At 37.1% G+C, this 12,502-nt stretch overlaps 1 protein-coding gene and 1 long non-coding RNA gene across 3 annotated transcripts in view; one reads left to right on the forward strand and one right to left on the reverse strand.

Moving 5' to 3' along the window:
* The window catches only part of LOC117597837 (uncharacterized), a 37,276-nt gene extending 35,951 nt beyond the window's left edge, over positions 1-1,325 (forward strand). Inside the window, exons 3-4 of the long non-coding RNA XR_004578600.2 lie at positions 304-453; positions 836-1,325. This is a non-coding gene — a long non-coding RNA (uncharacterized LOC117597837). The remainder of the gene's footprint in view (positions 1-303; positions 454-835) is intronic.
* Positions 1,326-9,790: 8,465 nt separating this feature from the next.
* Positions 9,791-12,502, reverse strand: part of nphp4 (nephronophthisis 4) — a 184,089-nt gene continuing 181,377 nt past the window's right edge. For both annotated transcript variants that reach the window (XM_053236026.1, XM_053236027.1), the window contains one exon: positions 9,791-10,271. In XM_053236026.1, coding sequence (XP_053092001.1) covers positions 10,131-10,271 — 141 coding nt within the window. In that variant the 3' untranslated portion in view covers positions 9,791-10,130. The remainder of the gene's footprint in view (positions 10,272-12,502) is intronic.

Genomic DNA, 12,502 nt, shown 5'->3' on the forward strand with positions numbered 1-12,502 from the left:
TGGTCCTAACATTTAGGACCTAAAAATAAATAAATAAATAAATAAACTCTTAGAAATCTCGTCAGGTTAGGTCACTGCTAGCTATCTGGTGGACACTGTGAACATGAATGTGAATGCCAGTGACTTTTTTCTCCTAATTGAAGACTCCCATATATGAACTCAAAAACACACTCACCTTCCTACCCATTGTCTATGGTCTTAAATGGTCTCTTCCAGGATGCCTCCATCCACAGGGCACGAGGGCTCACTGAATGATTTGATGAAGATGAAAATGATATAAATCCCATGTTATGGCCTTTACAGTCACTGGATCTCAACTCAACTGAACACCTACAAGAAAAAGTTTGGAGTGATGTGTTAGAAACCACTCTTCACCATCATCGTAATCAAAACACCAACTGAGGGAAGCCTTTGGAAAATCGGTGTGCCATTTCTTGTACAATCCATGCCAAGGTACGTTGAATCTATCTATATCTATCTATCTATCTATCTATCTATCCTAATGCTAGATCCTACTGATCCTACTGAATCCACAAAGCAATTTTTACTTGATATGTATCTTCTAATGTAATAAGATTATCTTGTAAGGATTTGAATCAGCAACATGCAAGGATGTGGCAACAGTATCGAAACTGACTGTTATAGAAAAATGTGCAGTGCAAAACTACACACAAACGTCCTCCAGGAGGCATATCTTCCAATCCAATTGTGGTTTTATTTATGAATCATGTAAACAGGACGTCCTTGCAATATCCGTATCTCTGCTCAAAAGACGTCAGCACTACCTCTTTCCTGAAGAGACACATGACAAATGAGAAATAAAATGTTTCTGCAGTTGGTGCACTTCATGACAGCTGAGACAGCTCGAGCTGTAGGATAAGGCGGCACAGGTCAGAGGTCACCAGAGCATGCTGGACAAGAAGCTTGTTCGTCCTACTGACTGACTCTGTTGTTTAATCGTGTATGAAATAAATCGTATCACAGGTTCTTATGTGGCTGTGTGGAATTTAGAGTATTTTAGGCACTTGATCTCTTTTTCTTTAATCTAGTATGTATGTATCTAGTTTTATGAACTTAGGTGAACTCATTTTTTTTATTTATGCATTTATTTCTGTCTTTTTTCCTTTCTTCCCCCAAAAATAATCTTCCAAAAGAAAACGTTTAATCTCTGCATTTTAATTGTTTGTAAGCTATATGTATTTTCCCTTTAGTTAATTACATGTTTTATTCAATTAATCTTTTTGTCTTGGCTTCTAAACACCCATTAACCACATTGTAATTTATTTATCTATTTATTTACATAATAAAAACAAAGCGAAACAATATACTTGAGTCTGTGAATATATACAGATTTGGCTCTATTGTATTCTACATTGCATTTCTAAGAGTTAATTATAAGCTCTTGTATTATCATGTGTGCTAATACGAGCTCATTTCACTGTCTCAGTTCTCTATCTGAACAGCTTATAGAAACTATCCCTCAATATCTAAAACATGCCATGTGATTATTTATTTTATTTTTTTTTTTCTGCTAGAAAAATGCAAAAAAATACTTTGGGAAGATATTTTTTCACATTACAAGAAACTCTTCAAAGGATGAGAAAATACTAGACAATTGCCTGCAGCAGCTTGAGAGACCAAATGTCCTAAACGCACAGCCCAGGCAAGTGCAAGCCATTGGTCATGAACCCCAGGACCCCGCCCCTTCACAAGCCTGTGATAAAATACTGATGTGAGTGAATAGATTTTCACATTTATTGAGCAACATGCAGCAGTTTTATAGTGTACTTGTTTTTTTAAGTGAAACTACTATATGGTTTTGTGTGCAAAGCACAGTCAGGAGACACTTTTTTGTTGTTGTTATTTAATATAATTAATGATAAGGATACCTGTATGTGTGTGTGTGTGTGTGTGTGTATATAAAAAGACAACAATCCCAAACATACAACCAGAATAACTCAGGAGGGCCTTAGCCTTCTCCTAACCTTGAATCCCACTGAAAATTTAAGAAGGATTTTGAAAAAAAAGTCCATCAAAGGGACCCTCATTATCTTGGGGAGTTGAAGATGATTTGCCGGGAGGAATGGGCCAAAACTGAACCACAATGCTGCAAAAAGCTAATTACCTCTTACCATAGACATCTCAAAGCTATAATTACCAACAACAACTTTATACATACAAATCAAAAGACATTATATGTGCAAGCTGAAGTGGATATATGCACCGTAGGTATATTAAATAACAAAAAGTGTCCAAATACTTATTTCCTCTCTCTGTATTTCCTGTGTGTGTTGATGTCAAGGAACAAGAAGCAATGTGTATGAAGAGATTCACATTAATGTACGTAATATGTTTTTAGAAGGTGACACTGGATTCCTTTTTTACCCAAATCCCATCCCATTATTTAGGCTCCACTGTCATACATGATTCATTATCATTCACGATGGTGAGGGGTTCCATGTGCTTCCTCTAAGATCCGAGTAGCTGAAAGATATACGTTGTGAACTGAGATCTGGATTTGTAGTAAAAGTTAAAGATAAACTTCATGTTGCCGTTCGTTACAATATTGATTTGTGGCTAATAGCTTTTTGCTAGCTGTTGAGAGATTAAAAGAGCAATTTTGCTTTTTCTTTTTTTTTTTTCTTTCCAAAAAGTCTTATTCAGTTACACAATCACATAAAAGCTCTTCAGACCTCGTTTTGAGAACTGTAAACTTGACATCATGCATAATTACTGCTAGAAATGACAGCACATTGAAATGAAACTAATTTCCTTTTATGCCATTTATGTTTTTAATCCTTTTTCTCTCATCTTCTTATCTCTCTGCCTGAGCTGTGTTCATCTGCATGGGAAAGCTCCCTTCATTAAATCCAATTTCACTGCTTCATGAAAATGTAATAACCTTGTTTTTCAAAACTGGCTATAAAATTGGTTTGGTGGAGAGAAAACCATTTCACTCCTTTCATCATAACTCAATAAAAGATTTAATTGAATTATGTTTGATTTGATGAGAGTAATGGACATTCGGGTGTAATTTGCAAGGGTGAGCTTCATTATGCTACACTGTCGGGGGGAAAGGAGGAAAAAATAAAAGTCTCAGAAACTTTACTTCAAAATCTAAATTGTTAATATTGATATTAAAATTTCTCAGTTTTTAAAGGTAGAAACATGAAGCAGGGGTGGAAGCTAATTATAAGTTAGCTTTGCTTTCTATTACAATAAGCTGGATTTTCACACATCCAGCTAAGCCTATCAATCTGCCACAATTATGTATCAAAGGATGCAGACTTGTGTAATATCAATAATTTTACTGCTCCTGAATTAAAAGTATAAGAGAAAAAGGTCTTACAAAACACAGTCAATACAAATTTCCCCAAAGGAAAAAATAAATAAATAAAACATGTTTGATGAAATGTGAAATGCACATTGAATGCACTCTTCATTTCTGGATTATAAATGAAAAAAATGGACAGAGAGGGTGAGACAATGAGTGATTGAGTGTGGGTGCAAAAATAATGAAGATAAAGCAAGATAAGCGAGAGAGAGAGAGAGAGAGAGAGGGAGAGGGAGAGAGAGAGAACTTAAGGCCTACAGCAGTGAAGCTGATGATGAAGCTGGGAGTAAAGCTGCCTGCATTCATGCTCCATATGTTCCCCTGTTCTGCTCGTTAAACCACCACTGCGCTTCTGCTGTTCTACTGCTCGCTATGTGTGTGTAAAGGAGAGAGAGAGAGAGAGAGAGAGAGAGAGAGAGAGAGACTGCTCTTTTTAACCTCAGACTCGCCTCATCCTTTTGTGCAATGAGTCTCTCCTGGTTCCCTTGACTCTCATCCAGACACACACACACACACACACACTGCCTGTGCTATTGAGCAAGTTAAAGAGTTGGAATTGGGAACTAATGAAATGTACAAAGTTTGAAATTATGAAGCTTTTGCTATATTTTTGTCAGAAAGAAGAGTGGATAGAGAGGAGAGGCGATACTGAGGTGAGGAAAGGGGAAAGGACAGAAATGTGGAGAGGAGAGGAGAGGAGAGGAGAGGAGAGGAGATACCTAGGAGAGGTAGAAGAGAGCAGAAAATGAGGAAAGGAGATGGAAGAAACAAGAGGAGGACAGGAAAATAATGAGGAGATGGGAAAATAAGAGATGAAAATCTGGAGAGGAAAGGAGAAAAGAGGGAAGAAAAGGAGAAGAAAAATTAGAAGATGGGAGCGGACAAAGTGAGGAGAGGGAAAGAGAAAATTAATAGAAAAGAGATGAAAATGAGAGGAGAGGGGAGGAAAAAATTAAGAGAGGAAAGGAGAAATAAGGAGAGCAGAGAGGAGGTGAAAATGAAGAGACAATAGGAGAAATAAGGAGAGGAGAGGGGAGGAGAAAATGAGAGAACAGAAGAGGAGAAAATACAGAGAGAAGAGGAGCATATAAGGAGAGGAGAATTAAGGAGATAAGAATTGAATAAAACTGAAAATTGGGGGAAAGGAGTCAAGGAGAGGAAAGGAGAGAGGAAATGAGAGAAAGTTAAAGGAAAATACAGGAAAGGAGAACAACAGAGAAGAGATACAGCATGAGAGAAGATGAGGATGGGGAGAAAAAGAGAGGAGAGGAGGACCATGAAGAAAGAAGGATGATGAGAAGTGAATGATAAAACGGAGAGAAGAGATGAGAGGATAATGATGGGACGACACAGAGAGAAGAAAAGAGGAGAGAGGAGAAAGGAGAAGATATAAGGAGAGGTGAACGACAGAGAGAGAAGAGGAAGAAATGCTGAGTGATGTCACTGTGCTCTTCAGAACTCATTAGCAATAAGAGAGATGCTTCAAGGGCTCCCCCTAGTTATCTACCTAAACACTACATAACCTGAGTCCTGAGGCTGCGATCATAAACACACTGCACTGACCCTCGGAGTGCCTGAATGCACATAACGAGTGTGAACTCTGTCCATCTCTCTGCCCCATCCCTGTGAACGCAGATCACTAGTGTAACGAAGCTTTACCTAAGTAAAACGTTTGTTGACACACAAGCAGCTTTGACCCTGATCGCCAGCTGGGGCACTTTTAGAAGCCCCCCACTGATGTTAATGAGAGCAATCATGCCACTGTTTTTCCATTTAAAGTGATCCTCCATTACAGCACTTTGTCCCAATTAAACACACACTCAGTTTGTTCGCCTTGACATCGCACTTTCAGCTCAGAATGTGAGCTATGAGAGGCTAATTAGGGGATTTTTTAAAAAGCATTTTAACATTTAACATGTTTCATAGTTTAAATAATAGTGTGGTGGCCTGGGAAAACCCTTCACATAGGGACATTGTGACATTTTTCTCTATATAGTTCTGAGCTGAAATATATTTCAAATAAATATATTTGAAGTATATTATATTTCGCTTTCGCATGTAACACAAAGAGACCTAAAGTTGTGGCATTTTGAATTCTGGTTATTTTTTACATTTTAAATATATAAAATTTATATAAAATAATATATAAGTAAATTCTAGTTTATGTAAATTCTATTTTGTGTCACGGACAGTAGAAAAAAGCATTTCACTTAATATCGTACTGTGTATGGTTGTGTGTGTGACCAATAAAATTTTGAATTTGAATAAAAGTGAAAAAAGAGGTTTAGGCTTACGTCTATTTCACTTTAACATGTAGCAGTCCACTTATCTAGATCAAATTGTGATCTTGACTGTGCAAAGAACAGGAAACGGAGGCTACAGTGTGTCCATGTTCATCTAAACTGGATAGTTGATGATTGGAAAAGTATCGCTGTGATTTTTCTGCTGTTGTAGCCAATCCACTGCACGATTGTGTGTGTTGTTCATTCTGAGATGCTTTTCTGCTCACCACGTTTGTAAAAAGTGCTTATTCGAGTTACTGTAACCTTCCAGTCAGCTCAATCAGACATGATTGGATGAGTTGATATTTGAATGAATGTCCAAGTGTAGCAAAGTGGGACTGCCACACTTGCTTCTGTTTTTTTTTCAGCTAATCCCTGACAGCCAGCAATCCTTTTTTTTTTTTTTTTGCATGAAAAATGGTCTATGGCTGAATATACTACTTTCTTTACTGACGTACAAACATTATATTGGATTATATAACATTTAATTTTGGTTGGAAATGTAATGCTTGGAATTTTTTCATAATAATGTTTTTTTTTTTTTTTTTGTAAGTGACCCAATAAGAACCATTGAATATTGCTCTGAGTGAAGTGTATAATTCAGTTAGTACAACCAGTGATGGTTCTGGGGGTCTAATGAGATTTCACATTTGCACATTTTCATCAGAGACAAAAATCCAATGGTTTGTGTAGTCAGATACTTTTAGGTCAGGGAGAACAAAGCAGGATACAGAAACCAAAATGTATTACAGTCTGTGCTAAAAACTTCGAACCACTTGCGTGTATGTGCTTAACCTTAAAGCAGGGCTCTTGCCTCTTTCTTTGTGAAACCATTCCAGCTCTTTTCAAAACTAAATTGATTAAAAAAAAACATTCTATGCTCTGTATTTTAGACTTTCTGGCTAATATTTAAAGGTCACTAAATGGTATCATTAAATGGGAAGACGCAAAATGCGATATGCATTAGGGGTTAGTGCTAATATGAAAGTCTAAAAACAGCAAATTCTCTCTTTTTTTTTCAAAGTTAAGTTTATTATCACTCTGAGTTCACAAGTTCCAGTTTGTGGTAGGTGCTAAGTGTAATATTAGTCGATTTACTAAATCACATCTGAGGAAAATGTTTATATTCTCGACGTGTTTTCATAGTCACTATGTTTTTCAATGTTTGCATGGAAGAATTAACACCTAGGTAAATTCCTGGCTGCAGTCATTAGGTAGCTTTCATGCTTGGCATTCATACTTTGCAGTTAGCAAGCAAATAGTGTTCTCACAACCGTAAGTGCTTAAATGGTGGATGTATTCCATGCCAAAAGCATTTCAACACACCAAACAATTGAAATGGGTGCCTTCAATACTTTTCCAGACCTGTGAAAAGCACTGTAAGTTGCTAGCTAACTGATTAAGTAGCGGATCTGTTCTCACACTAAATTAACCTGTTTTGCCCTTACTTAAAAAAGGCCCTTTGGTTCTACCCTGTGCACTCAGGTCTTGTATCCACCGTTACACTTTTGTGCTATTTTATAATTATATAATTTTATAATCACGAGTAATCATAGTGTAAGTAGAAGACTGCATCTAGTCATGCTCAACATCCTACACAGACACAAAACGTTGGTCCACCTTGTGTTTTATTTTATATAAGAATTTCAGAAATATTAGAAATTCTATCAACATCAAAAAAAAAAAAAAAATTGTGAATTGCTGCCAGTTCAGTGACTGCTGCCAGATCTGTGCATATTAATGGCTTTAGTGAATCAGGTCCCCAGGTCTCAGCAAGCTTCTCTGAAGCAGGACTCTGAGTGTCTGTAGTAGAAAGCTGGAGCAGGAGCTTTGGGAGAACAGCGTCTCTTCTGAACTGTGGTGATAATGACCCACTGTAGGAGGTTTAGCTCAGTGTGAACAGGCACAAAAGTCCACTGCGTCTGCCTCTGTTAAATAGAGAAACTCCCCGAGCCCTGTATAGAGCGTGCTCAATCTCTGCAAGTAACACCCTCAATCTCGATAGGGAAATGGCAACCCACTGCTGGAGCTTTAGCTCAACACTAAGCAGGCACGACATGTGCTGCCTCTGTTCTCTATTGAGAACAAAAATGATTTCTCTCTAGAGAAGGTCTGTGAGTTCTGTATAAGAAACCTATGATTTAATAGGGGAAACACAAAGTGAATAGACAAATACATTGATATTTTAAAGGAAATCAAAATGATTGATTTCCATAAAAAGCTATTGGCCTACAAGCTATATGACTAGAGAAACAAATTTGTTACTATAGAGAAGTATTGAAGTTAGGGTTGTAATGAAACGGCATAATGCATCAAATTGTTCGATATGTGGCTCTCGAGACATATTGAACAATACATTCAACAGACTGCATAATAAACTATTCATCATATAATATCACTGATAGTACATGAGGTGAAATAAACATTTAAACATAATGAAGCCCACACTCGCTCGTCTGCAGAAGTAGCTTTCTCTTTACATCGAATCAGGAGAGGCTACAGGGGTTTAAAAAAACAAACAAACAAACAAACAAAAAACATGCTTCTCCTAAGCACAGTTTTTCACAAATCAGTGCTAATAACACACACATCTCACACACTCTCTCTCTCTCTCACTTTCAGAACCAGGTTTGAGCTACAGAGAGCTAACTAACTAACCGAATGTGCAAGAAAGTGTCACGTCCTTAGACACGCCCCCTTGAGAATGACACAAACAGGGTTGGCAGGGTTGCGTTTTTTATGCCACCTTGAACTAGTTTTGAAACAACAGATCAGAAATGTGTGTACAACACAGTGAACCTGTTTCCAAAGTAAAGACTTAGAAAAAGAAGAAGGAAAAAAAAAAAAACATGAGTACCTTATAAATGGTAGTCACAGCTTTTTGCACAGCTTTTATTTCGTTATATGCTGCTAAGAGTCTGAATGAATCCCACAAACACTGTGTCACTGTAGACTATTCGACTCAGTTATTGTACTCTGGAATTATTGTGACTTGAAAACCTGCACATTTTTGCTGTATTGAAAATGTATCATATCAAGACACAACTGTATTGTACTGAATTTGAATTTTGTGTATTTTTACACCCCTAACAGAAATCTACAGGCCAATGGTGTAAACAATTACATTAATAAACAACAAATTTACTGTGCATGTCCCTTACGAAAGCATTTTAGTTGGCACCATTTTTAAATGTAAAGCTTTTACAACAAAAAGAGAAGCTTGTACTTTTTGAGTCTCCCGGAAAAGGCAAACAAACTAGATATATTCAAAACTTAAAAATAAATGATTGATGGTCATTATCCAATCCTTTAAACTAGGATCTGACTTAAAACTTTTGCCTTAAGTGAACTGTTCTGATGTGTTTCTTTACCTTGTTGGATCCTTACAATTACTTTCTCAAAAATAGTAAAATATTTGCATTTGTATTGTGTATGGTGAAGCTTAAGCATGTCAAATGCCTTTCTAAATTGTATTCAGCATGGTTCGTGGCTAAGAAGGAAGAGGAAGTTGCGAGTGGGCGCTGTACATGTACAGCTGGGTGAGTTAGCTAGCTAGCTAGCTAGTCAGCTTTCTTGTTCGGCAAATGAACATATGAACATATTACACATCTGTTAAGGGTACACGCAGCTTGTAATGACCTCTGGCTTTAAACGTCTGTTAGACCCTGATACAGTTTGTTGATGACTCATGGCGTGCAACAATCTCACTTTTAAATATGTATCTAAGTATGCATATATGTGTGTGTTACAGATCCTGGAGATAGTATGTATCCAGGCATCTCACTTCACTGCAGCAATCCAGGCATTTCACTGTGCTTTGTCTTTTGGAAATCAATGCACTTTAATTTCTGACAGCAAGTTTGCTCCTGGCCCGAGGGAACATCCAACAACTGAACGACACGGTCCCAATTTTTAATTTGGATATTCTGTCATTAAATCAAGCTGCCAGTCAATTAAAAAGAGGCGTACAGAGTATGGTTCTTCGCAACCAGACATGTTCTAGGAACATCAATGTCACTTCCTGAGCTTATAAATATTCATTTGAAATGCTTTATCGGAAAAATACTTGCTCTCTATATAAACTCAATATGGGGTGTCAGGAAGCTGTTGGATAACAAAAAAAATATTTAAAAACCAGGGCTACAGAAGGCACAAAAGTTGTGAAGAACAGCCCTTCAGCTTCAGATTTCAACGTTTATTTAGGGTATATATGCTGAGGATTTCTATTCCATCTCTTCCTTAGTACACGATCTTCATGCGTGCACAGATCTCAAAAGATGTCATCCATATGCATTTGTGTGAAGAAGAAAAATCACCCTTCTGCTTGACTTTCATCTGTTTTCCTGTGTTGAATATTGATTCATACATACAGCTGGGTTGAAGATCAGATGTAAATGCCTTGAGGAGAGCGCTATCACAGTTCTATCAAAACTGAACTTTTATTACAAAATAGATTATCAGTTCAAAAAGGTTACGTTGATGAAGATGAAGCTTCATGTGCCAGTTTGTTCGGGTTATCTGTAGACGACTTTGATGCAGTACGTCTCCTCGTTCTTATCGTCCAGGTCGTTGATGAAGACCAGGATCTCCTCTGTACCGGCACTCTGACTGGGAGCAAAACGCAGCCCGATGTTGTAGCTCGCACCTCCCTCAATCTGCGTTCACAAATACAACCACACACAAAAAACAATTTGATTAGGAGGTAAAGCTTAAAGTTATAGTTTACAGCAGAGTTCATGCACTGATGGACTGTGGGCCGGATTTTTGCAGACCAGGAAAAATACTGGAAAAGAGCTGATCAATGTAGCTTATGAAAAAAAAAACCTGGCCATAGTTCAGTGACTTCTAAATATGAAGCAGCCTGGCGTCTGTAGCAGATCCTCCTCTGTTGCAGTTTATCCAACCACAGGCATTTATGTAAATTATTTAGCTGAAGGCAGCTTTTTGGGCCACAGACAGCCATTCAGACAGGAAATTTCTGATGGAAACAGACTGATGGAAAGATTCTGTTATACAGTACTGTGCAAAAGTCTATGCAAAGAAATGCTGTAGAGCAAAGATGCCTTCAAAAATAATGAAATAAAATGTTTCTACATTAAAAAAATACTATAAAGAGCAGTAAACAGTAAAAATTGAAACAAAATCAATATCTGGTGTGATGACCTTTTGCTTAAAAAAAAATAGTCTTAGGTACAATGTGTGCAGTTTTATAAGGAAATGAGCTGTAAGTGATACTGAGCATCTTGCAGAAGCAGCCACAGTTCTTCTGGAGACTTTGTTGCAGTTGCTTCTTATTTTTGCAGCAAAACCCAGCAGCCTTCATTATGTTTTTTGTCTAAAAAAGTGGTCTCATATAATATGCTGCTTTTTTACTGACATACAAACATTTTTTGTGTAACATTTAATTTTGTGCTGGAAAACCAATGTTTGGAAATCTAAAATGTTTTTGTAGTGACTAGATAATGTAGAAGTACTAAAAAAAAACAGGGTGCCTAAGACTTTTGCACAGCACTGTACATGTTAAAGAAATGATCATTCCTAGACAGAGACACATGTGCTTCAACTTCACAAACAGATGGATCTCAGAGAAGAAGGTGTCCATAAGAACAATAAAGTCATACAAGTGGGTGGTTTTTTATTTTAACACATGCGGGCAGATATGAAGGTCACGGGACAAAGAAAAGCCACACTCACTAACATGGGAATGTGTCATGCCGCATTCATCTTCAGTAACTGCCTTATCATGGTCAGAGTTTAAATCTTTTAAATAACTAATTTGTTAACATTTTGGAAAATAGAATTCACCAAGTTTGTTAGAAAATATCACAGGCAGGTACAATCAAAATAATAATTGCCGGAGTGGGCAGAGTTGGTCAAACTTTCTGTGGGAGTGAGTTTGAGTGGGATTAAAAAACACAGTCATGCAAACACCTAAACAGCTCTATTTCCGATCCATGACATGAAGTGAGAAACAAAACAGAATTACTTAAAAACCATGACGATAGCTTTGGACCACAATTCATACGAACAGTTATGCTATGATAGCTTTAGGACTGCAATTGCCACAAATAATTTTGCACTCAGGTCTCCAACAGTGAACACTGGATAAGTTCAACAAAACAGACTTCATGTGGAAACTGTAATGAATTTTCTGGTTACACAATTGCACTATTTGACCATGTAGTACACAGTTATAGAAGGGAATTATTTATAATCGCACTATCTGGTGTCACCCAGATGAGGATGGGTTCCCTTCTGAGTCTGGTTCCTCTCAAGGTTTCTTCCTCATATCATCTCAGGGAGGTTTTCCTCGCCACTGTCACCTCTGGCTTGCTCATTAGGGATAAATTTGTAAATTCATTTAAAATTTATATCCTGAATGTATTTATTTTTAGTAAAGCTGCTTTGTGACGATGTCCATTGTTAAAAGCGCTATACAAATTGAATTGAATTGAATTATTTATAGACATGAACTCATCATTAATGGTTAAGCATTAAAAGGCAACTGTTGTTTTCCTGTTTAGTCATGTTAGCTGCTTATCCAGACCTTTGGAAGTAAGAAATTTCCTGGACTTTCACACATTTTAGTAGTTTTAGAGACGTCTATAAGCCAAACCACTCTGTCTCTCTCTCTCCCTTCCTCTCTGTGTATTATATCTAATGGCTGGCTGAGACATATTGCCCTGTACTCTGGATTTATACAGTAATCTCCTCAAAACACACAGCAATATCGATTTTTTGTTTTTTTCAGCTCAGCAACTAGTTTATGATGACATGGTTATTCGATCTTGAAAAGGAAAAAAAGAAAAACAACAAATACGCCTTAAAAAAATGCCATAAATTTTCTGGACGGGAATAAAATTGAAGCAGCGTTGACCAGAAACGG

This window comes from Pangasianodon hypophthalmus, chromosome 8, assembly GCF_027358585.1.
Source record: "Pangasianodon hypophthalmus isolate fPanHyp1 chromosome 8, fPanHyp1.pri, whole genome shotgun sequence".
In the NCBI taxonomy this organism is placed as follows: domain Eukaryota; kingdom Metazoa; phylum Chordata; class Actinopteri; order Siluriformes; family Pangasiidae; genus Pangasianodon; species Pangasianodon hypophthalmus.